A 27,739-nucleotide genomic window follows, 5' to 3' on the forward strand; every position below is an offset into this window, starting at 1 on the left:
CCTTGGACCCTCATTTGTCTCTGGTCAGTACAACTCAATTATTTTCCCAAATTTTTTGTAGATCAGTTCTCCTGATTGATGTAGGTTTCTGGATGGTGAGAACAAACTTTTGAAATTTGCATTAAAGGACCAAATTCATAGAATCAGAGAATGGCTTAGGGCAGAAGGGACCTTAGAAATCACCTACTCCAACCTCCCCTCCATGGGCAGGGGAGCCTCTCAACTAGACTTAGCTGTTCAAGACCTCATCCAACCAGGCCTTCAACACCCCCTGGGAGGAAGCATCCACAGTTTCCCTAGGCAACCTATTTCAGTCTCATCGCCCTCATACTGAAGCACTTCTTGCTAAAATCTTCTCTAAACCTACTCTTCCTCAGCTTCAAACCATTCCCTCTTGTCCTATGGCTAGACACCCTTATGAAAAGTCCCCCTCCAGCCTTCCTGTAGGATCCCTTCAGGTATTGGAAGGCAGCTCTAAGGTACCCCCAGAGTCTTCTCTAGGCTGAACAAGCCCAGCTCCCTCAGCTTATCCTCACAGCAGAGGTGTTCCAGCCCTTGGATCATCTTTGTGGCCCTCCTCTGGACTTGGTCCAACAGCTCTATGTCCTTCTTATGATGGGGAGATCAGAACTGGATGCGGTATTCGAGGTGGGGTCTTACAAAAGCAGAGTAAAGGGGCAGAATCCCCTCTCTTGACCTGGCCGCGTTCCTCTTGACACAGCCCAGGATACAATTTGTCTTCTAGGCTGCATGACAGCACTGCCAGTTCACATTGAGCTTCTCATCAATCAACACACCCAAGTCTCTTCAGAGCTACTCTCAACTCACTCTGTACCCAGCCTGTATTTGTGCCTGACTCATTGTTATAAAAGCAGGTTCCTGGGAAGATAACAATACAACCCCGACCGTGGCCACTCCTGCAAAGCTGGTCAGTTACTCTTGTTGTTGTTTGAGGACCTGCTGTGAAGAGGAGCAATAATTCCCAACAATGCAGCAGCAACTTGAACCAGCAAGCTGCAGATCTTACATACACATGGAAGTTAGTATCTAAATATGCAAAATGAGACACAGGTTTCATGGTCATTTTACAGAAAAATATAATTCTTAGAGTATTTCACAGTGATTTCTACAATCTAGTTCAACCATGAGTGGAAGAAGACAAACATCTCTCTGATGAAACTGAAGTTCTGGTATAAAGATTCCAAACAGTTTTTCTGCCTACCTTGTCAGCAGGACAGTAACAGGTGTTTGAAAGCAAATAATCACTCTGAGGTCTAACAGACACTATAGACCTGTAAAGGCAATTTAATTAGGGTAGCACCAGTTTCAAATACATCTGTATTTCTCAATCACATGCTGAGTTTTCTGTCTAGATGAAGGTCAATGCAACAATAATCAACACAGCCTGTTAATGACTAAAAGTTTGATCTCTTTTGAAAAACTAATTCAAGCAACTCCACTCTGGTTGAAGAGGACTGAACAGAAAGAGTCTATCTAAATCACAATCAGAGAGACCTGATGGAACACGTTCTCTGCCATGCAACAGAAAATGCATGTGTGGAAGAGACATACCTAGTTCATGCTTAGTAACCCTCAAAAAGCATTTTCACTTTCAGTGCTTTGATCACACACACACAAAAAAACCCAAACAAAACCCCCACCAACCAACAAAAACCAACCAAACAAAAAACCCCAAGAAAACATTGTGCGGCTTATAAAAAGAAGGAGAGCGTCTGGTTAATGTAATTCCTGTACCTGTGAAAGAATAGATTTATGTGAAGTACAGGACACAAACTCATACCTGTTCCCATAACAGCTATCCATGTCAAAGGAAGCACCGTACTAGAGCTTTGCTTGGGGTACAGATACAGGAAATCCAGTCCAGAAGGGGGGAATTAGTAACCTGACCTAATCAGCATTGCCTCAATAAATATACAAAGCACTCACTTTGCTCTAAGGCTGCTAGTAGAGATGTCACTGATCAGAACCCATTTATAAACGTTTTTGTTAACCACAAACTGTGCAACTAAAAGCAAATCCCTGTCTGAACTGTAACAAACAGAAATCACATCCCACTCCCACACAATTACCAACAGTACAGGCAATGACTAGACCAAGCCAGTCTGAGGAAGTCTGAGGATTTGCTGATGCATCTTATTATGTGAACCTTGCTCAGCAGGGGCTGATGGACTGTAGGCAAAGGACGATTCCTCTCATTACTTCCCTAGGCACCAGATGACAGAAATCTGCCTTCACAGTGCAGTGGGCTACTCACAAAGAAACAGAAGGTGAAGGGCACTTGTAAACTGCATTTGATCTCTCTTCAGATTTACTACTGCACAGCCTTTTATGCAAATGTCACCAAGGAGTAGGATCTGGATCAGTCCCCAGTGATGACTAACAGTAGCAGCTGCTCCTCCCAGCTCATAGGTCCTGCAGATATTGTTTTTGTCCAATGCTCACAACCCACTGCTGACCAGTGGCCTTTAAAAGGGAACTAAATGACAGAAGGTGTATGTGCTTGTTAGAATTGGGTCTTCCTAAGAGAATTTAACTTTGTTTATTATTCTCATTCACAGTCAAATCAATATCTTGCTTGATGTTCTTGCTAGTTTTTCTTAATTTCAGCATCCTTATGCCACTCCAAAAAACTTTTATCTTTGTCTGATGACACCACCTTCCACACGTGTACAATATTATCCCTAGCTCTTCTCATTGTCCCTTTGAGAATATTCACATGCAGGCACTTGCACATACTGCAGACTCCTGTCCTCAAACGGATTTAATCCATATGTTCTCATGCAGACATAAAGTTGCTTTCCAGAAGTGCTTGCAGGATCCTGGCTTCCAGTCTTTGCCATAGCTCTGTCCTTCAAGGCTTGCTCAAGTTTGCTTCCACTTTGAAGTCCTTCCAATTTACTCATTCTTTTTAACCTAACAATATAAAAAAAGGGGACTTTGGCTCTGTTTCAGACATAGTTGTCTCGGAGCAGGTGCGCTTGACAATTGGTAGAAGAGGAAGGATAACATAATACTGCTATTGGCATTGTCCGGACAGTACAGACAAATAACCGCAGCACTGATTCTGCAACACCCCTTCTACTTGGTTCTGAAGCTCTCCAAATATATTCCAAGATGAGACCCCAGCAACAAGCTCCACGTAAGGCCCAGGAGGAAGACAGCAATTTCATATTCTGCAAAGCAGTTGAAAAGTGAGAGGTAAACAAGACCTGAAGTCTCAGTATTAAAAAGTGCTGAATTTTGTTCACTGAGACTAGCCTTGCAGTATCTCCACAGCAGGGAAAAAAAGGTGTGAGAGCTCATTTAATAGACTGGACAGGCAACTAGCTTAATTCTGAGGGTGCTGCACTGCAGTTGCAACAATGAGGGGAGGAAGTTACTGGGTTTATTTTGATTGTTTTAGTAGGCTTTCCTCGTTGCCAAGGAAACATATACATAGATGTAAATTGAGGATTCTCTCTTCAAATGCATGGGTTCTTATATCACTAGAGTGGCAATCTAAGACACTTGCAGGTAAAGTGAAAGATCTAGAAGCATTCAACATATTTAGTAAGTTCAGATTTTTTTCCCCCTGCTAATACAGGGAGGGTATGTCCAACCAGCCTCACTGGCTATTCCTAGGGTCATATAAAGCTCTGCCCTATGGAAGCTATAAAATCAAACTAGCTGCTTTGCCATGTAAACCTTCACTATCAAAACAGAGCTCAAGTTGACAGGTTCCACTTGATTTCCCTCCCTAGTCTCCACAAATTACAAGGTCTTTTAACTACTACATGCACAGAAAAGGTGGAAAGATCCTAACTGCTCCTCCAAGAACTTAATTACCAAACTCACACCAACAATGACCCAGCTTGATCCAGTGCAGCAGGATCTGCTTGCTCTCTCAAAATACTGTTTCCTAACACAGCTGGTCTCCAACACAACAGCATCTCACCACAGGGAAGCAACTACTGGTAGAAGTGGGGAGAAGATCTCCTGTCCACCTTTATCTTCTCCCATTCAAGCAAGAAGTGAGTAGAGCTGGTCACCCACACAGCTAGAGCACTGCTTATGGTAAGAAAATCTCTGCAACCTTCTGGATGGGCAGCTCCATACAAGTCCCTCAAAAGTTAGGGTACAATTTTCAAAAGACTCTGAAATGACTCATGTATGAACTGGACTTCCAACAGCATGCCTTTTCCCTCCTGAAATATACTGATGGCTGGTGTCTAAAGTGGACTTGGACAAGAACACTGATGGCACCTCACCAGCCTACAACCAGTTATACTTGGAATGGTGGCACACAGGAGTCCGTGCCATCTCCGAGACAACAGCTATTTTCCTATGGGCCACAAAGGCCCAAGGTGCTGAGGTAGAATTAATAGCCCTGGTTGACCCAGATGCCTTGAGTCAACAAACAGCCTGTAAAACTGATAGAGAGGAGAGGGACCAAAGCAGTCCATCTGAAACCCAGCAATGCATTTGGAAACCAGAAACAAAGTAAATAATTTCATTTCATCCTTTACAGCATGCTTTTGCACACTCTGCACTCTGCAAGACCAGCCAGCAATAACAACCTTCAGACAAAAGGCAGCAAATAATACAGGTTGAAAAAGGAATCCAGCACTGCCCAGGTCTTTTGAACAGTGCATCCACTACAACTGTGGTCCTGTGGAGAAAATACTGCTCTTCAAATGTTCAAAATGAGCTTCAGGTACCAGCTTTATGGGTCTCAAATTGCAGAACAATAAACAGCATGTACAGGAGCTACTACAGTCTATCAGGAAGGATATTAAGACTTTCTGGTAGAGGAAGTTCAGCAAACAGTCAGCCTGAATTTACTATCTAATCTTTCAGTTCTCTCCTCCAGAAGTGACTAGTCCTTGACTTCTTTGTACAAACTGTGCTCATTCTCAAGCATGGCTTTTGGAAAAGATGGAAGGAACTCTGTTGAGCATCAGCTCAAAACTCCCAGTTGCTCTTTTACTTACTGTTTTCTATTCCTGCTTTCAAACAAAATTTAAATAATTCATGTTACCCCTCCTGCATAAGAGAGAAGAACCAGCACTAAAGGCTGCTAAAAGAGTAATTCAGAGCTGTTAACACAAATCAATAAGTAAACTGGAGATCTGCTCAATCACCACCTCCTGGAGCTGAGGAATATCAAAACCCAATTAAAATCATGCACCTGTCTCCCAGTCATTCAGATGGGAAGTGAAGGACAATCATAGGTCAAACGTTCTCAAGAGAAAGCAGAAATCTTTCTGACCACTTTTTATGGCTGATCATACAGCAATTAACTTACAAATAAAACAATCCGAACATCACTATATTATAAACCATGGTTTCTTGTGTTTACAAAGCAACAGCCTCCCCTCCTCATTGATCATCTCAGCACAGTTAGTATTTGATTCATGAAGCCATGCCTCAGGTTGCCAAGAACATAGCTGCTCCTTAATTAATAATAATGAGCACTAGCTTAGGAGCCTCACACTTATTAGGCCCCATAGGGGCAACAGCTGAAGCAGGAACCTCAGTGGGCAACTTTTATTCAGCTAGAAGCAGAACCTCAGAAATTAGTGAGAGATACTACTTACAAAAGATGCATTAATCATCTTTCCTGTTAAGCCATAATGTCACCAGTGTAGCTAAAATGCTTTGGGACAAAGCATTTGGTACCACAGCCCATGAAACTACCTGAAAATGATTGCATCCATAAATTGAACAGCCACAACTCGCTAATAATCTATCAGGCAGTAGTGAGCATGTTCACTGTAGCTGAGAAATAAAAGGTACTCATTTTTCTGTGGCAGAATCTTGAGGAACAGAAAGAAAACCCAGGCCATTACACGAGCAAATAACATGGTGCAAAAACATCTGCACACAAACACAGAGTGAAAGTTCATTGAACATTCACATTAGAGGGAAACATTCTGAGTTTGGGTTTAGGACACTCAACACCAGCTGTATCATCTACACCAGACCACTTTTTTGCAGAATTAAATCCCCCAAAGCATGAGGCAGAACGACATTTATGCTAAGTCAGAATTTTTGCCTCCTGCTCCAATTCCAGAGATAAACCAGCAAAACTTCTAAGTTTGCCACTGAGTCTGCCATTCAGCAGTCTGCTTGTCTCAAAATGCTGGCACCTAAAGAGGGAAAAGCAGCTTCTTTTGATCAGGGCACTCATGTTGGTAACCTCTTCAAGAGTTCCAAAGGTTCTGTTGAGCTGGTGTTGAAATAAATAATGTCACCTGAATGAGGGACGATGTTGACAGTAAATGGAAATCGAACTCCACAGCCTCCATGGAGCACCAGGACAAGACAATTAAAACCATCTTATTTTCAGAACAGAGCAACTTTTTTTTCAATCCCATTATTTGGAGGAGGGGAAGTAAGAGCCATTTAGAAATGCTGAGAAACCTTTTGTACCTTTCAAACCTGGCATGAATCACACCCACACACAGTAACACAAACTGCTAACCCTTTCCAACAACCTGGTTTCCCTATCCTGGTTCAACACCAGGTGCTTCAGGTGTACATTTCAGCTCCACACAAACCACCATGCAACCTTGAGACCATGGGCCTGCAGCAGCTCTTCCAGGAATCCTCACACCAGCAGCCACTCCACAGGGCAGGTGGGTTTTGCCTCCCCTTCTCCTCAAAGTGCTAAAAGCCCTGCCTCCCGCCCTCAGCGCCCCGCCGCCCCAAATGGCCGACGGGCGGTGCGCACACGAAATGGCGGCAGCCCCTACCAGCCATTAGCTACCTGAGGGCTCTGAAGATTCCCCCCCTGCCCTGTGGCAGAGCCCAGCTCCTCCCAGTCCTAGCCACTCACTCCAGCACAGTGGGAGAAGCACAAGCTCCCCATACCAGCAAGCAGTCATCTCATCAGTCCCACACACAGACTCAAGCAGCTCCAAACGTAAAGCCCCTGGCTGGAGCACAGCTGACTCTGCACTTGGAGGGAGGTGTTTGGGGCCTGTCACCCACCAGAATCATGATTGCAAATGACAAATTCCCTTCCAGAAGTCTCCAGAGATACGGAAATCTGTGCCATAACTGTGCTGTCTTGATCTCACTCTGATGCACCATTACTTCTGGGTCTAACAAGGCCTAACATGCTCCTAGGGATGACAGAGGGCTAAGGATTGCCTTAGGCAAAACCATAACTTCTGCAAAGCATCAGCCTACAGCCCACTAAAAGTGTGTCTTAGAAGAACAGACCATTGGGCTGTGGGAGTGAGTTTCCTGTAATCCCTGGCACTGGTACTGCTGGTCACATTCAGTGTCATGAGATTTCTCTGGTCAGTCATGACAGGTGTGCAAGTAACAGAAAGCCAAAGCACCATCATGCATCCAACCTAAACTTCACAACTAGTAAGCAGCTGAGTAATAAAGTCTGCAGGACATTCAACACTGGGCAGACAGACAAAGATTTTCACATGCATTATGGCAGGAAGTCACCTTAGCTTTGTCCAGAACCACCCCCTCCCCAAAAAAACCCAGAAGATCCCTGTGTGTCTCAATGCAGGAAACTGAAGGAACAGAAGAGAAATGGAACCCTTACCAAAGCTTCATAGATGGCTTAAAATGAATGCAGACAATATACATTTTGTTTCTCCACAAAACAACCCAAACCTCAAAGCTGAGGGGAGTTAATTATTTTCATACCTTAGATAACACAGAGGCTCATAATACAAGCTTTAGACAGCAAGGCAACATCTCTGAGTAACAGAACTGAAAAGTGATTTCCTTGGTTCCACTAGTAAGAGGTTAATACCTTGTCAGTCAGCCCTCTGCTGTTGAAACGTTTGTGTAGTTACGTGATGAAAAGACAAACTCAGTAATGCCCACGGGTCACCATGGAAGAAAGGAACAAGGAAGTAATTACTATAATCAAATAAATAAGTGGTAAGACCAAGTGTAATCTAGTAATGACAGCAGAAGCAGCTAAAATGATGTGGACATCAAAAACTGGCCTAAGTAAATTGTCTGCTGAAAGCTTTAAAAAAGAGAGGAAGGGAGAAGAGTAAGAATGTTTTAAGTCATTGGAATGATACTGCTTGCATATAATTACAAATAAAAGGAATCCTCTCCTCTGGAGACTTTCAAAACCCACCTGGATGCACTCTTGTGTGGCCTGCCCTAGGTAATGCTGGTTTGGCAATGGGGGTGGACTCAATCTCTGGCAGTCCCTTCCAACCCCTGAACATTCAGTGATTAACATAGTTGTTCTGCTTCTGGTCTTCTCTGTTTCTGCAATCTGAGACAAGTTTGCACTGTATTCTGCTGCACAGCAAAGATGCTGACTGCATGGCCAGTCCTCCCTGCAAGATTTGATTTTGTAAGACTTGATGTTACAGCTTTCTCATACAGCTTCGGTAATTCAGCTTCCTTCCAGACAACAGCAACAGCTACTGGCAAATCTTTTTGTGATGGCCTAAGTCAGCACTACCTTCCTGTTCTTCATGCTTAAGTGGTATGCACCAATGATAACTCATATTACAGTATCTGTGGAACAGAGGAGAAAAAGCCATCACTACTTTGGAAAAAAAAATAAACAAACAAACAAACATAAAAACTCCCTCAGCTGGATTCAATCTGTAGAAATGAAATATTTTTCAGTAATGGTGCAAAGCTCTCCTGAGATATGGCAACAGAAACAATGTTTGCTGAGTACCATGTTGCATTTCTACAGAGCTTACAACCAAGGTATAAAGCCCTGTCTGATCACTGTTAAAAATAATATAAATTGTTATTTAAAACTGATTTGCTTGCTGTCAGCCAAAATAAGAACATCAGTTTTTCAGAGAGACCAGGAAAATATTTCTGAATAAGCACTAAATGCAAAAGTTGTATGAGAGTGTGGTAACAGACTAACAAGAACTCAATTTACTTCAATGTTCAAAGGAAAATTTGCAAATAGTTTTATTTTAGGGGCCATTTAAAAAATCTTTCTTGTGTACTTGTGAACAGAACTGCTAGGGGGAAGAAAAAAAAAAAGTTGAGTCCAAGGTTACCCAGAGCTAAAAATCAAACAAAGAAACAAGTCATAATGTAAAGCCCCTAGTCTAAAATATTATAAATTTAATTTCCTGAAAAAATGCTTGCTGTATCTATCCTAATTCAGGCTAGTAACATGCAATTCATAAATTCTTCTAAACCTAATTCATACTCACTTTACTTGTAGAAATGCTATCTTTATATTAATATGATCACAATAGACCTCATGTTTCATAAAAATGAAATCCAAATAATTTTGTTGCTGAGCTTGTTCCACATTAAATACACTTACAGTGCATTCTCAGTGATAAGCAAATTAAACCAAGTTCTCAAGCATGTCTATATATAAAAACCTCCTGCCCTGCAGTATAGAAGTCTTTCTGCAGCAGGGCTGCTCACTGCTACAGCCTCTACATATCAAAGTGCAATTCCTAACAAATCAACAGACAACCAAGATTGCTGGGAAGTGAAATATGGCAGTATAAACAGGCAACACAAGTGAGAGCTTGTGAGACCTTCCATTGCTGAAGGTCTGAGGGGGAAGTGTTACTTACTGGATACTAAATTCAAGGAATCTTAGGAGTGAGAGGTTTTTTTAAATACTTTTTTTTTTTTTTTTAAAGATAGAAACATGCTCAAGAAATCAGGCTCATTCAAAGTGCACTGACAATTGAGGAACAAACAGGGGAAGTGATTTCTGATTATTTACTCTATGATACATAGAGTTTATGTACAATCATGAAAGCAAACACACATGCCTTCTCCTTCTGTAATTTTCCAAATGTTACCACCAGCACAGCAAATTGTTGCAGTATAGTGACAAAAACACCTCTTCCCTGGCTAGAAGGATTTTCTCTGCAGGGTGTACTTCACAGAATCACAAAATCACAGAATGTTAGGGGTTGGAAGGGACCTCCAGAGATCGAGTCCAAAGAGCAGTTTAAGATTTCTACAAAATCAATGCAAACACATTTGTGCATTTAGACTTTATCTACCCATATCCCTTGTAGATTTCTAACCTGAGCAGTCAGTGAGTTGAATGATAAATACAACAGGCTGAAATAAGATAAGCCTGTCACAGAGACCAAGCAGGGAAAACAACAACATGGATCCTGTTCAGGTTATACAGATACTTCAACTACAGTTATCAATATCTGTTTTACTTCCTCCACATCCAAACAGACGATTGCATCTTTCCACTGAACAATGTTGGCTCCTGCTCACTGGAAAGAATAAATCAGTATTGTTTAATGTGGGGCTGGCCCAAGAGAGCAAACAGGAGAGGGGCACAGCCCCACCTATGGCTAGGAAGGCGTTTTACACACACAGATCGACACGGTTCCCACGGTGCAGTGGTTCGGCTGCTTGCATTGTACTGCCCTCTGCTGCTCACAAGAGCAAAGGCACGGCCTTCTGGCCGGTAAAACAGGGTGGAGGAAAGACTACAGAAGCTTTCACTATCGAAACAGGTGAAAATAGGAGATGTCTTCTAAGCTGACTTGAAGAGGCAAAGGAATTAGATGGAAGGGTTTTTTTCCCATGGGATTTTTTCCAGAGAAAGCAAGTTATCTTGCTTGCTCTTATGACAATCACAAAATATATCTGTGTGGAAGAGACCTCCAAGATCATCCAGTCCAACCTTCAACCCAGCACTGAAGTGTCAACACTAAACGATGTCCCCAAGCACCAGGTCCACAAAGCACTTGAACACCCCCAGGGATGGCAACTCCACCACTGCCCTGGACAGACCACTCCAATGCTTGATAACCCTTTCAGTGAAGAAATATTTTCTAATATCCAGCCTAAACCTCCCCTGCCACAGCTTGTAACCATTTCCTCTAGTTCTGTTGCTTGACACCAAAGAGAGGAGGCTGGCCCCCTCCTCACTCCAACCTTCCTTCAGGCAATTGTAGCTTTGGATGCATTTATAACTAAAATTGCACTTAATTCTTGTCCTTCATGCCAGTAGAGCTCCAAGTGCTTCACCGAGAAAATGCATGCCACTAGACTTTTCATTTACCCTGTACCCACTGACTAAAACTCTTTTGCTAAGCACTGTGCATACTCAGCATATTACCATGAAACAGGTTGCCCAGGGAGGCAGCTGAGGCCCCATCCCTGGAGATATCCAAGGTCAGGCTTAACGAAGCTCTGAGCAACCTGATCTAGTGGAGGATGTCCCTGCCCACTGCAGGGGGGGGTTGGACTAGACAGCTATTTGGAGGTCCTTTCCAACCCAAACCACTGTATGACTCTATATTATGGGGAGTGGTCTTGCAGAAACAGCTGAAAAGCCCTTCTGTAACATTTCTCCTGTGACCATCAGCATATTTCTAAAACCTCTCCTGAAATTTTCTAATTTTGGTTTACACCTACACTAGTCACATTCCAGGACAAAACTCTAGCAGACTTACAAAACACAGGTAATGCAGTATTCTGTGGCAGCACTGCAAGAGATGCAACAATGTAGTGTGAAAATAATCTCCATGACCTTTTTTCTCCCTTGAAAGAAATACATTTATATGAAAGTTGACAATATTACATAACAGAACAACTGCCAAAGATAATCCTTTGAGGCAAATTAACACCCTCAAAGCAGCTCCAAAATAATTAATTCTAAGCATATTTTAAAGGAAATATGTATTTTTTAGTATATAAATACAAAGTACAAATATACAGTGGGTGTTTTGGGGTTGGTTTTTTTTTTTTTTTTTTGTACCCTGATTGTCCCAGAAATGCCAAACAAAGAGCTTTCAACAGCCATTAATGTAACACACACACATGCATAGACCTTAACTAGCTCTTTTGAAGTAAGAAATTGAATGCCAGAATAAAAATCACAGGAGCATTATTAGCTGAGAGCCTGTGTATCGTTAAGATTCCCTGCATGGTAATGCCAATCCGCAACAGCTTAAAAACATGGTTTGAACGTCATAGACTTTCTAAAAACCTAAGTTCAGATTTGGCAGGATCAACTCAGTTTGACAACCTTCTACTATGTATCTTGCAGCAATAACTGCTTTGGTACTACTGTTTGGTACAACACCTCACACACAAGGGCTCTGACCTGTGATCCAGGGCTTCTAGGTAGCTACTGTGATACAAAACCAGAGCAACAACCCACAAAAATTACAAAGCAAAACTTGAGAAGGTTTATAAACTATGACTGAACTCTGAGAGCTGCCTGTAATAATTGGAATAACATGGAAGTTTGTTGCTTAACTTACAAAAACTGAGTAGAATTGAAAGAAAAGTATCCCACAAACTCATAACTCTTTGTATGAACGTAAGGTACGCCTTTGGGATTCTCCAAAAAGATACAAACAGAGGTTCCTACTACTACGCAGTATTGGCAGTGTGCTTTTGGATACATATTCCTAGAAGAACCTCCATACAGGACCACAGAGAACTTGTCCATTGTGCTCCACATAACTCACAAAGACAGTCTCTATTTAACACTTAATGAATTCCTGCAAATAACTGTGTGGAAAGCTAAGAAGGAAATTTGCTGGATCTGGTAGTAATAGTTCCAATAAAGTCCACAAATTTTGCCTTGAAAGTAATTACTTTACAAATTGTTTTTTATTTTATTTTAAAACTAAACTTTTTATATTGCTCAGGCTTTTGAAGACTCCAAAGCAGAGAAATTCAGGGAGGTTAACATTCAAGAAAATAAGGGAGGATTAATTTCCTCAGGGAGTCAGCACAGAATCTTACAAGTCTTGACTTTGCTGACACTGGTATTATTCTCATTTAATATGAGGAAACTAAGGCACAGAGATTAAAAGTAGCATGGGATAATTAGTACAGTTTGTCAAACTGAGCAGCAATTAAAATAGAGAATTGTAGGAGTTGCTGGATTTTTATATTACTAAGCACTGGAATCTATCAAAGTGATCCAAGTCTTTAAAGGCTCATAGGTTTTCTATGCATATAGAACCATAGAACGGTTTGGGTTGCAAGGGACCCCCAAAGTTCAAACCCCCAAAGTCCAAACCCCCTGCAGTGAGCAGGGATATCCTCCATTAGATCAGGATGCTCAGAGCCTTCTTGAGCCTGACCTTGAATATCTCCAGGGATGAAGCCTCAACTACTCCCTGGGCAACATGTGCCAATGTTCCACCAACCTCATGGTAAAGAACTTGCTCCTAACATCCAATCTGAATCTACTCTTCTCTCCTTTTGAAACCATTGTCCCATCACTGTAGACCTTTGCAAACTGTCCCTCTGCAGCCTTCTTGTAGACCCCCTTTGGGTACTGGAAGGCTGCTATTGGATCTGTCCAGAACCTTCTTATCTGCAGCCTGAACAACCCCAGCTCCCTCAGCCTGTCCTAATAGAAGAGGTGCTACAGCTCCCTGATAATCTTTGTGGACCTCTTCTAGACTCACTCCATCAGGTCCATGTCCCTCCTGTGATGAGGGCTCCAGAACTGGACACAGTACTCGAGGTTAGGTCTCACCAGAGTAGAGCAGAAGGTCAGAACCACTTCTCTTGACCTGCTTGGCCATGTTTCTTTTGATGAAGAGCAGGATGCCACTGGCCACCTGGGCTGCAAGTGCACATTGTTGGCTCATGTCCGGCTTCTCATTCACCAGCACCCCCAAGTCATTTTCTGCAGGGCTACCCTCAATTTCATCATCCCCTGCCTGGATTGATATCTAGGATTGCCCCAGCCTAGGTGCAGGACCTTACACTTCGCCATATTGAACCTTATGAGATTCTCCTCAGCCTGTCTCAGGTCCCTCTGGCTGGCATCCTGTCCTTCAATCTTATCAACCACACCACTCAGCTTGGCATTACTCGCAAATCTGCGGAACGTACCACCTCCGGACTTACCACCATGTGTGCACAACAGCTGCTCTATACTGGGGAGCACAAGGAAATTAGGGAAATCTGCACAGGCCGATTTTGAAGAGTGCCTCTCTTCCTAATTACAGTAACCAAGATAATGATGGATCAGATCTCTTCAGAATAACATCTAAACAGTTGTTTTGATTGGAGAGGTATTAAGAGAATTATATTTTATCAGAATGTGAAGCTTCAATGACATCTAAATGTCTCTCCCAAACTATTGCATTTCTACAGAATTTTCTAGGAAGAAAATCAAGTAAAGCAACCATCAGAGTGTCCCATCCTTACAACTGTTGGTTGGGCTATTTCAGGAGCCTTGCATTGTAATAGGATTTAAAAGCCAATCTTCGTAATGACATTCTTTCAACAGCTGATTTTCAGAGGCTGTGAGGAAGCATTTTAAACGGATTTGAATTTTTTTGGATTCTTGTTCTGCTTTAGATAACCAGAGTCAATACCATTCTTAAAACAGGGATTCTGGTCTGACATGTAAGGCAAATACTTCAGTTTTATACTAAGAACTCCCACTGCATTTATTCAGTGAGGACTTTGAGCAAGCAGGCAGAACTGCCCCATGTACGGCACCAGACCTGAGGACTCTTACTGCCTGTGGTTTCACAAAAAACAACTAGTCCTGGGGTTCAGCTCCTTTCAAACATGCTCATAAGCCATTTCTGTACAAGGGAAGGTGCCAAGAGTGTTGATTTGGGCTTGCAGAAGAGAAATGTCAGGACTTTTCCCTCATCTAACATTTTATCCTCTCATGTATTATTCTGCCCAATGACAATGAAGCAGACATGCTCCACTGTCAGGAGACCATTGCTCTCAGTCCAGCCAGCAAAACATGGCTCACTGCTGCCACAAGGCCTTTGCCTCTGGATAGGAGAGGACAGGGAAGACAGGGAACTTACAGCCTGGAACATGATTTACATAGTCAATGCATCAGCTGTTTAGCATCTCCAGATCACACTGATGGAATTAGACATCAAAAAAAAAAAAAAAAAAAAAGTCGTGTCCACCAAGCAGCAAAGAGCTCACTTACCCAGCAGAACTACAAGGCAGGAGAACACACACCTCCGTCAGCCTCAGTTGAGGAAGTTACCTAAAACATGTCTGAACTTGAAAACCCTACACACAACTTCCCTCCAACCCAAAAACCTTCAAAGATATGTTGTAATTCTTCTTTTCGGCATTACAAGCGTCTGCAGCATTTTTCAGAAGTTCCAACTTCAAACGACAGGATTGTCCCTGTAACAATCCTCAAATTTTGACTGAAATTTCCAGCCTGAACTGAAAGAGGTCAGGTGAAACCATGGACAAAATACTAAATGTTTACATGTATCCAAGTATTGATTTAGACTCTTGTGGGGAAATGCCTTCAAGTAAACTCTGAGGATAATAATTTTAACTAGTTAATTACATCAGAAAACTCTTAAAGACTTTTCTCAGTATAGTACAAGCAAAACATACCTTTAAAAGTTAACTACATCAGTCCCTTCCCTGTTCTTCTGGAAACAGTACAGAGAAATGTTTAACTTTTCTGCAATTTCTTTTTTTCTTTAATAAGTAGTCTCATGTTAAAATCCTGCAAATCTATCAGAGAAAGAAAATTCCATGAGAAAACACTATAAACATGTCACCCTGCCCCAAATTTCCTGTAATTCTGCATAATGAATTAAAAAATCATAGAAGTGACCAGACAGGAGAAATCTGTACTTAGTAGAATTATGACTTTTATTTTTATTCACTAGAGTAACACTGAGGAAAGAATTTTTACATACAGTTGTTCATTTGTTTGTAATGAACTTTACAAGCAAATTCCAATATACAGTATTTACTCTGGCCTGGGTTAAAAAAACAAAACCAAAACCAAAACCAACAAAGCAGATAGCAAGGGTACCTCTTGTTTTAGCTAGTATTGAATTTAAGATTTCACTGACAGTGGAATTATATTGTTTTTATTGTGGTGCTTTTACAATTAAGTAGGCAGTGAGCAGCTTTACCACAACAGTAACTGAATGTCCTTGATAGCATAGTTGTAAAACGACTATACTGAGGTCTACCACCAGGATCGTCTATTAAATCCACTCTGCTCAGAAAAAGCCACTATAAGGAGACAAGGAATAGCTATGGAAGCCCAATTCAAGATGGGCTTGCCATTTATATGGCAAGAAAATGTCCATATTAAGAGGATTATGTGCTGTTCAAAACCAGAAATACTTCCCCCCCAACATGCAACCAACTTGAGTATGACACTTGAGAATGTGCATATGGTTGTGACATGCAAACAAAGTAAATGGTATTCAGTTTTCTAGCATCCTTACAACAAATCAGCATCTAGATCAAGGATTACATGAATTTTACTGACTACGATGCAGTCTAGTTGCTACGTCTAGTCTCACTGTTATGAGGAACCCACTTCTTTTTGGAGCTGCATGAAAAAAAAAAAATCAGTGCTGTTTTGGATTTTTCAGGACCTTTGTGAGAAAGTCTAGGAAATAATATTGCACTTTTTTTTTTTTCTCAAACAAAAACATATGCTGGGTACACCATTCTTCAAGGGTTATGGGAAATTTTGCCAGTGGTCTTGATTGGCAGTCAGAAGTGCTAAATAGCTTCAGGGAAGGTGAAGGTAATGATCTGGCTGTATCACCAGTGTTAAAATTCCACAGTTAAAATCATTGCACAACAAAAACTCAGTACACTATGAATATTTTTAAACGTGCTAGAGTGCATATTGGTTCTGTGAAAGATACCTTGGAAACAGCAACACTAGAAGGGAAATTAGTTTCAAACAAAAGCCACACATAGCAGGAGGCATCTAGATAATTTTAGGCACAACTCCAAGCAATGAAGCTCATTTAAAGTGCAATTCTGTTTCTTTTGTGTTTATTCACTTGTTAAAATGCTTAATTGCCTCTGTACACACATAGTGAACAGTAGTTTAATACTTTGTGAATATTGCACAAAAGAATGAGAAGTCAAAACAACAACAACAAAAAAATGGCAATAAATGAGTTTTAGAAACCCAAAACATCCTGAAGATATCAAATCCTTCAATATATGCATTTAGGATTATCTGCACCATTACTGATGATATACCTGCACCTTCCACAAGGTAAATACATTACCTGAAAATACTTCCCTAATTCCACTTGACAAGCTTTTACAAAGCACTCTTATCCGTCTCCCCTCAAGCCCCATCCTTCAGTCAAGTGAAGCTTCAAACTTCACTTCACTACTTCCAGTCGCTTATCTACTGACAGGCTTTGCTCGTACTCTGGACTTACTATACATGCAAGAGAGCCTTCCCTGGTAAAGTCTGAAGAGCCAGAACATGTAGTTGTCTTTAAAGGGATGTGAGGTTAGCAGCTGAATACAAATACAGTTCAGGCTAGCATCTGTCTTGTCCATCACCAAATCCTGCTGTCTCCAGCTCACTGTTTCACTAATCTGTCAGAACAAAATGGGGAAATGCTATAACAAAGAATATAATCTACTTATGCTCTTACAACACAGAAAAACCTCCCAAAGAATAAATCTCTTTTTGTTCTGGAAACAAAAAATAATTAAGAACCATCTTCTTCTTTATGAAAACCCTGATCACCTTTTAGCTTTGTGCCTTTATTTTCAGTAAAGGTGCAGACAGATAGATATCTGTATTTTCAAATGTAAACATAAATTTAATACCACTAAATCAGAAGCAAAAGAACTCATGGTGAAATTCCTCTCAACAGTATGAGTTGAAAATCATGTTTTTACAAAATCATATACACAAAAAATAAAATCAGTTTCTCTGCAAGTAAACTTAAAACCAAAACAAAATAAAACACAAAAACCCAAACATCACAAAACACCTTCCACAGAAATCTATATGGACCAGAAAAACCAAGAATCTGATCGCTCTCTCAGCAGTTTTAACACTCCTGAGAAACTTAGCTGCCGGGAACTAGTTTTGGGGATTACAAAAAGTCAGTTTTGTCATCTCGTTGAAATGCTTACACCAAAGACCATTTAATTCGATGCTCAAGGAAAGAGAGTAACTGTTACAGCAACCTTGAACTGCAGTTATTTTGATCCTGTATCAGCTGTAACAATCACTGTTACCTTTATTACTTTTTGCTGATATTGTCTTTCCTCCAGTTAAAAGAAGTTCTGCAGGTCCAGATTAATACAAGCAGTTCTAAAAGAGAAATGTCTTCCTATCCGTTTGCCCCTCAAGTTTGTACTTTTTTCACTTCATCGTCAGTTAAAAGAATTTTAACAATGACAAATTTTAATGTGACTAATCCAAAATTCAGGTGAGATTTTTTTTTCATTCCCCTATCCCCCTAAGATACCCACCAGGATACCCCTAGTTAAAGGGTTTATATTACAGAATTTGATTATTGAACTTAGTTAAGAAATGTCTACACCTATTGTTTCATTCTCTCCAAGAAAATAGACTAATATGTCAATATCCTATAGCCAAAAATCAAAAAAAAAACATTACTCTGTTTTATTTTACTGACTTTACATGATGTTCAGGAGCATATTTTGAGAGAAGTCACTGTAACAGCCTTCTGCTGCTGGCTATAAAAAACAATTCAAGAAAAGAAAAAGAAATTCAAATCAGCAACATCCACGAGATGGTGATGGCAAAGGGAAGAACTGGAAATGTGACACAATATTAAATTTCTGGAAAGCTTCACTGGATATGCATGTATTGAATTTACAGCACATGTCATGGTCCCACAGATGCACCATGCATGTATTTCCAGACCACTTGCAGAAAAAATACTTCTCCAAGAGAGCAATTTTTTTTTTATTTATTTCCCCCAAAAGCTCCTTCCCCGTTACCGAGCATTTCTTTAGAAATTACCAAACAAAACAAAATTAATTTACAAAAAATCCAAACCCAAAATACACATCTCTGAAAAACTCTTCGGAGTACCAGCTCTGGATGAGGACACCATAGGATTGCTCAAAGCAAAGAACTGGGGTTAACTTATTTTCTAAAAATAGATTTTTTTTTTTAAATACAAGTTTTATTCTGTAAAATAGTTTCAAATCCTTACACATATGGCAAAGTTTGTGCAAAATTCAAGTCAGGTACTTTAGAGTCTTTCAATATTAAACAGAAATCAATAAATACAAGTAGTACAATAGAAGTTAAAAAGTATTAATTAAAATGCATGTTGTGCAACCTCAACATAGGTGTTATGGACCCCATATTCCCAGAGGCTCCCCGCTAACCAATTCATAAAAGCCTCTATTGGAAGGTTTTGCACAAGTATCCTTAGCACTGCTTTTTAAGAACCTACCCAGTAAGGTGTCTATTCAACAAAATAAAACCATATCACTAGATTTAAACAAATTACGATGTTTAAGAGAGATTTGTTTCACCCTGTGAAATCTGCTTAACGTCTGTGAACAGTGAAAACAAGATAAATAAAGAACAGAGCAACTTCAGATTACAGCAGAACAAAACACAACCCACCCATCCAACCCATCAGATTAAATAACATTAAATATGTCAGTCTTGAGATAATGATAAATACAAGGATTTTTGCATAGGCCTCTGGAATACAGAGTCAGAATTATGGCCAATAAAAATCTGCCAGCAAGTCTAATTTTCCACCACTCTAACCTATTGAGTACTCAGAACATAGTTAAACTGAATAGTAATTTCTTGTCTGACAACTCAGAGGTAAAAAAACCCCAATTTCTACTATCCTGAAACACCTTGTGCAGCATCCTTCTGTTTGTGACCACCAAAGACTTCAATATTTGCTTAATCACTAAGATCACTGGGCAAAACAATCTTTAATACAAGAGAAGCTGCACAACAGATAACATGAGCCTGAAAATGGAACGGGCTAGGGTACACAAATACTAAAGAAAAATGCTATTTTTACTATTCACTCAATCTGCAGGCTGTAGATAAAGCAGCCTCAAAGGCAATCAAAACAGAGTAGTTTCATTTATGGCATCATTTGCTGAGACGTAGGTGCAGTTTCAATGCGTCTTTGGTTTAGGGAGGCGGGATTGCCGATTAGAGGGCAAAGTCTCCCCAGAATGCAAACTACTATTCTGCATTTGCACATTTTCTTTCCTCTGTACTGGTGGCTTTGGGATGTTAGTCTTCGAAAAGGTGTTTTGAGGCTCTGAAGGTACCAGTGTGGATTTCTGACTGCTCGTTTGCTTAGATTTAACAAAGGACATAGTTGGTGGGCGAAGTTTAGACACTTTCTGACTCTGTTTACCCTTTAGGTTATCCTGACCAGATGTTGTCTGCAGCTGAGTTGAGCTACTTAATGGTAGAAGCTCACATTCCTTGGAAGCAGCAGAATGATTTGCAGATCGTGACAGAACGGCCATCGTAGGAGGCACTAAAGCATTTGGAGGCTTTGCGATTCTTGAAGTCTTTGGCCGAGAAGCCTGGTTTGTGAACGAGGGTTGACTTTTCACAGCTAATTCAGTCTGCATCTCTCTAGCATCAGCTTGTGTAGAGGCCTGAAAACAGGAATGCGATGGCAATGTACCGTCTTTATTACAAGCTACATCTCCAGTGTCTTCAGTGTTTTTATTTTTCATATTTTCCAAATACGATGCATTCTCCTCCTTTATGTTTGACTCTATGCTCTTTACAGAGTTTACGTCATTCAGGTTATTTGGGAGAGAGCCATTTGCAGCATCCTGATTCCGACGATTGCTATTTTCATGCAGACCACGTTTAGGATATTCACTGTGGGCCTCGATACGTGGCATTTTTATTAGTTTTCCCTGGGCGAGGTCTGTGGAACTGGGAAGGCTGCTGGAAGGCTGTAGTACTTGAGGCTGTTAAAAATAAAAGAATGCAATTGTGTATTAGGCAAAAAAACCCACCAGATAACATTCTGAATCCAACATGTGCTGGCTGGATACTTGATAAAGGCTGTTTATCTGTTCAGTTTTTAAATAAAAAGTTGGACTTTGGCAAAACAGGATGGTTCATGAAGCATCTACAAATGCAAGTGGAAGAAATTAAACCAGCACTGAAATACACAACAACATAAGGAAAAAAAAAAAACAAAAAAAAACCAAAAAAACCAAGAAACAAGTTAGCTTAAAAAAAAACACATCAAACAAAAAATGGCATGGCTGATGGTTCCCCACCTAAGTCTGCAGGACAGTGCAAGAATGGCACATGAGTACTGATCAGCTCTGATTGGAGTGCTTAATACCCAAATGCAATGGCTATTAGACTGTATCCATCTTTTAATTTCTATTCACTGTATACTCAGGTTCACTATCCTAAACCTTTTATCAGTGTTCTATACCATACAGGCAGGAAAGGAGTTGAATGGACCACATGAACTTACAGTGCACTTTCCTTGCCTTACTGCAGTCAGAAAATTGGATACAGGCATGTTGCAATTAGGCGCCAGACTACACTTATGTTTTACCTTGAATGGATTTCAATGGGCTGATAAAAAAACAACAGGGTACAATGGAGTATATGTGAAGCTAGATATCACATACTACTACATTGATAAACAAGAAGATAGCTCAATGAAGATTTCACACTTTATCAAAAGATACAAGCTAATCAGACATGTGTCAGACGAGATTTGCCAGTACCTCTTCAGGGTCATTTCTACTTTCTCTTTGCTTTTCCCTGTAAAAAGACTTTTAAAGATTAATTTGTGTGCTAGCTCCACAAACACAACCCAGACCTGCAACTTCTATACAACTCTTCTAAGAATTATTAAAACTTCTACAACTGATGACAAGACTCAAAACGTATTAAGACAAATTTTAGTTACAGCATGTTTCACGTTTGGATGACTCTCATCATCTTTCTAAAGGAAGGGAACTGTTACATTTCTTGGATATCACCACACCTCAGGATTCTTTAAGCTTTTTGTATTTTCCCTGGCATGATTACTACTGAAAACTGAATCCTCAAGTTTCACCATCAAGAAAAAAAAAAAAACAAATAAACAAATGAATGGTAATGAGAGAAATATCAAGGTTTCTCAATCTAAATTTGGTTTACCAGCTATTTTTCCCTCTAGAATGCACTGGTTCTACCTGTAAGAAGAGGTAACATCTAAGCTGAATCAGTGAAATCAGCAAGCAATAGCCAAGTCAAGTGCAAATATGTTAAGCACTCTGAGTAAGATGAATTTTGGAAAGAAGAAGAAATTTTAAAAGCCTTCAAAATGGTGTCAAATACGCATCAAAACATTATTCCTTACATGACCAAAACCAGCTTAACTATGTGAATTATTTTTAACCAAACAATCCTACAGGAAGGAAGAACTAAACACAGTAATTCAGAATACTAAAACTGTTACAGCTTTGTAACCCTAGCTGCAAAAAAAAATGCTAAAAACGAGTGCAGAAACCAAAGCAATACATACCTGGTTCCTGTACATATACTTCAACTAAATTAAATCTTCAATGAAAACTTTCTAATCCTAATTGAAGCAAAACTCCACTACCTTTATGTGGTAGTTTTAGGCTATGCCTTTAAAAATTTTCCACAGATCTTGAACAGAAAGTGGTAAAACGTAAATAAACCACTATTGGGTGTAAAAAAGGAAAATAATGATAGTTCTAAAAAATCCCATTGGAGAGGTATCTACCATAAGATTCAGTTGGGTAAACAATCTCTCTTTTTTGCTTTTTCATCTGTCTGATGCTTCTCCTGTCTTTACTGACCTTGGCTGCACTGCTTTATTGTGACTGGTATTAACAACTTCTCTGCTCTGTCTCTTGTCCCTTTTTGTGTACAGGGGGGTAGGGAGAGGAGCTGTTTGTCAATTGTAAATACCTGTAAATATTGTAAATACTGTACATTTTGTACCTGTTCCTTGCATTCCATTGTAGATTGCAGTTTTGCTTGTACATACAGCTTGATCTGCTTTAACAACTGAGCTGGTCTGGTAAATTTAAGGGGGGGAGGCGATTTTCAACCCACCACACTTTACAGCTAACAATAGTGTGTCAAATTTCAATATGTAAAAATAGTCTGAAAATATTTTCTCACCTAGAAAGAGTTTCTAAATGCCAGTTTCAAATGCAGACAAATACCCAACCTGACCATTACAAATACTAACTTTACTTATCAAACAACCCCACTTCTACTAACCAGCAAAAATAAAAAAGCGTAAGTTACAGAAGAAATTAAATTTGCATAGAAAGTAAAATAAACCCATCTGAAACACAGCAAACCAGCAAGCTTACAATTATGCTATTTTTCAAGCTATGACAAAACCAAAGTAATGTTTGAACTTTCCCATTTTGAAAATTTCACTTTTTTGTATCTAAACAGCCAAATATATATTTTCCTCATCCTCCATAATCTAAAAAGGTCTAAGAAGCTTAATATCCAGAAAGTTAGTTATTTAGAAGAAGAAAACAGCTACAGACTAAAAATTATAAGGACACTGGTATTATCATTGCTGGGTTGTTTTAAATACCATAGTTTTCTAGTTTTGAATTTCTCCTTAGTCAAAGTCTGCCCAATTACCACAATTACAGATCTCTAGAAATTGTTACCTATATTAAGATGACACAGAGCTAAGAAATACTTCCAAAATACATAACTAACAGTTCACAAAGTATCTATCCCTGAAATCTGTATTAGCCTAATCCACAGTTCACATATTAGCCTTACACACAAAGTTTTCCTTTTGCTAGGGAAGTCATGACCATATGTCCAGCAGAGGGACTCGTATTTGGTCAATTCCATCAAAAGGTGAGGGAATGGAAAGAAAAAGCAGCATTCCAACTTCCATGAAAGTCTTAAGAAAACTGTTATTCATCTGCATTGCTTTGAGTGCACTTCGATAAAGCTTCAAAGTGGGGACAGACCATGACTTGGTGTAGACTGCCCTGCTAATCAGTCTCTTTTTGTTTCATGAAGAAAATTATCTGGACAAACACCTGCAATTCCTTTAGGGTGCTTCAAAAACGCAGAGTTAGACTCTTAAAATATTTCGAGAGCAATATAAAGAAATAATATTAGTTCTCCTCAAACCAAAAGTACACTAGCCAAAAAGCTTTGTGCACATGCTCCTTTGTGCACAACAAAGAAACAGACTTTTTTTTTTTCCTGCTGGCAGGATCTCTCCATAGAATCAAGTAAAGGCATTTTTTCCCTGCAGTATTTTGAGGAATGAGGGAAGTGAAGCAATGAAAAATCCGAGAACTGCATGCACATCTCATAGACATGCATCATGCATAGAGGGAAAAAAAAACTACAGTGAAAATGCATGAGGAGGAGATGGAAATAAATCTGAAGTTGTACTGTACCACGCTTTATCACAGAAGTAATGGACTAACTTCTCAACTCCTTGCCAATGGCATAATGGGAAAGCAGAGACAAGAAAAAGACAAGGACAGATGTCAGAGGACTAAGACAAAACAATGAGCAATTGCCATGACAGAACTGCAACTTTTACACCATTTAAATATCAATTTCCATGTCCCCTGCTGGTTTTAATCCCACTTTGAGAAACAAAGGTTACAACAGTGTTTAAGTAATGCAGTACAAATCATATTTCTAACAAGAATTGCATGGAATACCTCTGCTCTTACAACTCCAAGTCTTCCAACACAGTTAATCTCTTACACGTGAAATACTATTTAGAAATTGTGTGTAGGATTACAACTACAGATCAAAAATATTTGCATCCATGCACATACAAGATCTCTAACAATGAACAAGGTATGCTGTACTGCATATTTCGTTTACATTGCTCATACTGTTTAATAACTCATCTTCCTAGCAGCTCCAGCTTCAAGAGACTCCGCACTGGCATGGTTTCTTTTTAGAAAGGAGATGGGGAAAAAGGGACACAAACCCCACTAGGTAAGTTTTTTTTTTGTTTTCTGATCAGTTTGACATCCCTCATTTCACTGCAGGAACAGTCAAGGAAGGAAGGGTGGAGATGCCCTCTATATGTCAGGAAAGGGACAGAGAACGAGGAATTGTCCTTGAAGAACTGCCATGAACAGGTCAAAAGCTTGTGGATAAAAATTAGAGACAAAGGCAACCTTGCGGTTGGTGTCTGCTACAGGTCACCAGATCAAGGAAAGTCCACTGATGAAGCCTTTCTACTCCAGCCAGAGGAGGCTTTGCACTCACAGGCTCTTATCCTGCTGGGGGACTTCAGTTACCCTGACACATGCTGGGAAAGTAGCACAGCAAGCTGTAGGCTATCAGGGAGGCTCCTGCAGTGCCTCAGTAATAACTTCTTGAGGCAGATAATAGACAGCCCTACCCCACAGAATGCAATACTGGACTTGAGGGTCACAAATGCAAAGGAACTCATCAATCAGTGATGTCAAGACTGGGGGCAACCTGGGCTGCAGTGATCATGCACCGGTGAACTTTGCAGTCCTAAGTGATATGGGGCAGGCAAATAGTCAAAGTCAGGACTAAATGTTAGGAAGGCAAACTTCCAGCTCCTTAGGTAGTTAGTCAGTAGGACCCCGTGGTAAAGATTCATCAGGGACAAGGGAGCACAGCACAGTTGGCAGATCATTAAGGACATGAACCTTAGAGTGCAAAAGCTCTTGATTCCCATGAGTAAGAAATCAAGTAAAGATGGGCACAGATGAATAAAGACCTGATGCTCAAAATAAAGAGCAAGAGGGAACTGCATAGACAGTGGAAACAGGGACAGGTAACCTGGGAGGAGCACAGGAACACTGTCTGGTTGCATAGAGATGAGGTCAGGAAGGCAGAGGCAGAGCTAGAGCTGAATGTGGCAAGGGACATGAAGAATACCAAGAAAGGCTCCTACAGGTCCATTAACCAGCAAAGGAAAGTTAACAAAAGTGTTGTCCTGCTGATGAGTAAGAACAGAGAGCTGGTGTCAACAGAAAAGGAGAAGGATGAGGTATTCAAACTTTTTTTGCCTCAGTCTTCACAGGAAATCTTGCTCCAACCCCCTTCCGAGTTGAGACCTCTAGGTGCAGACCAGCAGGGTAAAGACCCTCCCAGCATAAGGGAAGATCAAGTCAAGACCACCAGAGAAACCTGAACATATATGAATCTATGGAACATGATGAGATGCATCCCAGAGTTCCAAAGTAGTGCCAAGCTGATGTAGTTGCCAAGCCATTCTCCACAATATTTGAAAAGTGCTGGCAGTCAAGTGAGGTCCCTGAAGACTGGAAGAAGGGAAACATTGCACCTATTTTAAAAAAGGGTAAAAAGGAGGACCCCGGAAATCACTGACCTGTCAGCCTCACTTCTGTTCCTGGAAAGATCATGGAACTGATCCTCCTGGAAGGTATTCTAAAACACATGGAGGACAGAGATGCAAGACAGTCATCATGGCTTCACTAAGGGCAAGTCCTGACTGACCAACCTAGTGGCTTTCTACAATACAGTGACTACATCAGTGGACAAGGGAAGACCAACAGATGTCATCTATCTGTAAAGCCTTTGACACAGTCCCCCACAACATCTTTCTGTCTAAACTGGAGAGATATGGATTTGATGGGTAGACTGTCCAGTGGACAAGGAATGAGTTGGATGATCGTATGCAAAGGTAGTGGCCAACAGCTTAATGTCCAGATGGAGAGGGGTGATAAGTGGTGTCCCTCAAGGGTCTTTACTGGGACCAGTGCTGTTCAGTAACTTCAATGATATTGACAGTGAGGTTGAGTGAACTCTCAGCAAGTTTGCAATGATACCAAGCTGAGTGGTAGGGTCGATATGACAGAGACAGGATGCCATCCAGAGGGACCTGGACAGGTTGGAGAGATGGGCTGAGAAGAATCTCATGAGGTTCAACAAGGCCACATGCAAGGTCCTGCACCTCAGTCGGGAAAATCCTCAATATCAATACAGGCTGGGGGAGGATGAAATTGAGAGCAGCTCTGCAGAAGATGACTTGGGGGTTCTGGTGGATGAAAGCTGGACATGAGCCAACAGTGTGCACTTGAAGCCCAGAAAGTAAATGGTGTAGCCAGCAATTCGAGAGGCAGTTCTGCCTTTCTGTTCTCCTCTGGTGAGATCTCACCCAAAGTAGTGTGTCCAGCTATGGGACTCCCAACACAAGAGAAACACAGACCTCCTGGAGCAGATCCAGAAGAGGGCCATGAAGATGATCAGAGGGCTGGAGCACCTCACTTACGAAAACAGGCTGAAAGAATTGGGACTGTTCTGCCTGAAGAAGAGAAGGGTCTGGGGAGACCTTATAGATGCATTTCAGTACCTGAAGGGGACCTACAGGAAGGCTGGGGAAGGACTGTTTAGAAGGGCTTGTAGTGATAGGACAAGGGGCAATGGTTTGAAACTATAGCAGGGTATATTTAGGTTGGACACAAGGAGGAAGTTCTCTACAATGACAGTGGTGAAATACTGGAACAGGGTGCCCAGAGACGTGGTTGAGGCCCTGTCCCTGCAGACATTCAAGATCAGACTCGATGTGGCCCTGGGCTGCCTGATCTAGTTGGAGGTGTCCCTGATGACTGCAGGTAAGCTGGACAAGATGACCTTTGAGGGTCCCTTCCAATCCGATGCAATCTGCGAACAGACAAATACAACCTCATGAAAAGATTAACTTTTGTTTGCAAATATACACTTGGTTAAGGTACAGGAGACATTTCCAGCAACCTGCAATTATTCAACTTGAGAGAAGGAAGCTTTTCTTAGAAGGCATTTCTTCTTATAGCTTAACACTCATTTCTCACAGCAAAAAATCATTCCATATAAAGGACAAAAATGCAATGAGTCCAGGACATTTCAAATAATTTGCCACTCTCTTAACATAAGTAATAGAACTTCCAAGATCATATTCTGAAGCAACTTTTTTTCTGCTACCACCAACACTTTGTACACCCCACAAAGAACCTGAATCATTAAATAAAGGTTTGGAATCATTTCCATGTT

General features: G+C 40.6%; 1 protein-coding gene across 1 annotated transcript in view; it reads right to left on the reverse strand.

The window, feature by feature from the left end:
* Positions 1-20,584: 20,584 nt before the first annotated feature.
* Positions 20,585-27,739, reverse strand: part of CCSER2 (coiled-coil serine rich protein 2) — a 51,260-nt gene continuing 44,105 nt past the window's right edge. Inside the window, exon 11 of the mRNA XM_054382407.1 lies at positions 20,585-20,679. Within this exon, the coding sequence (XP_054238382.1) occupies positions 20,585-20,679 (95 nt within the window). The remainder of the gene's footprint in view (positions 20,680-27,739) is intronic.

The sequence above is a fragment of the Indicator indicator genome, chromosome 7, assembly GCF_027791375.1.
Source record: "Indicator indicator isolate 239-I01 chromosome 7, UM_Iind_1.1, whole genome shotgun sequence".
Classification (NCBI taxonomy): domain Eukaryota; kingdom Metazoa; phylum Chordata; class Aves; order Piciformes; family Indicatoridae; genus Indicator; species Indicator indicator.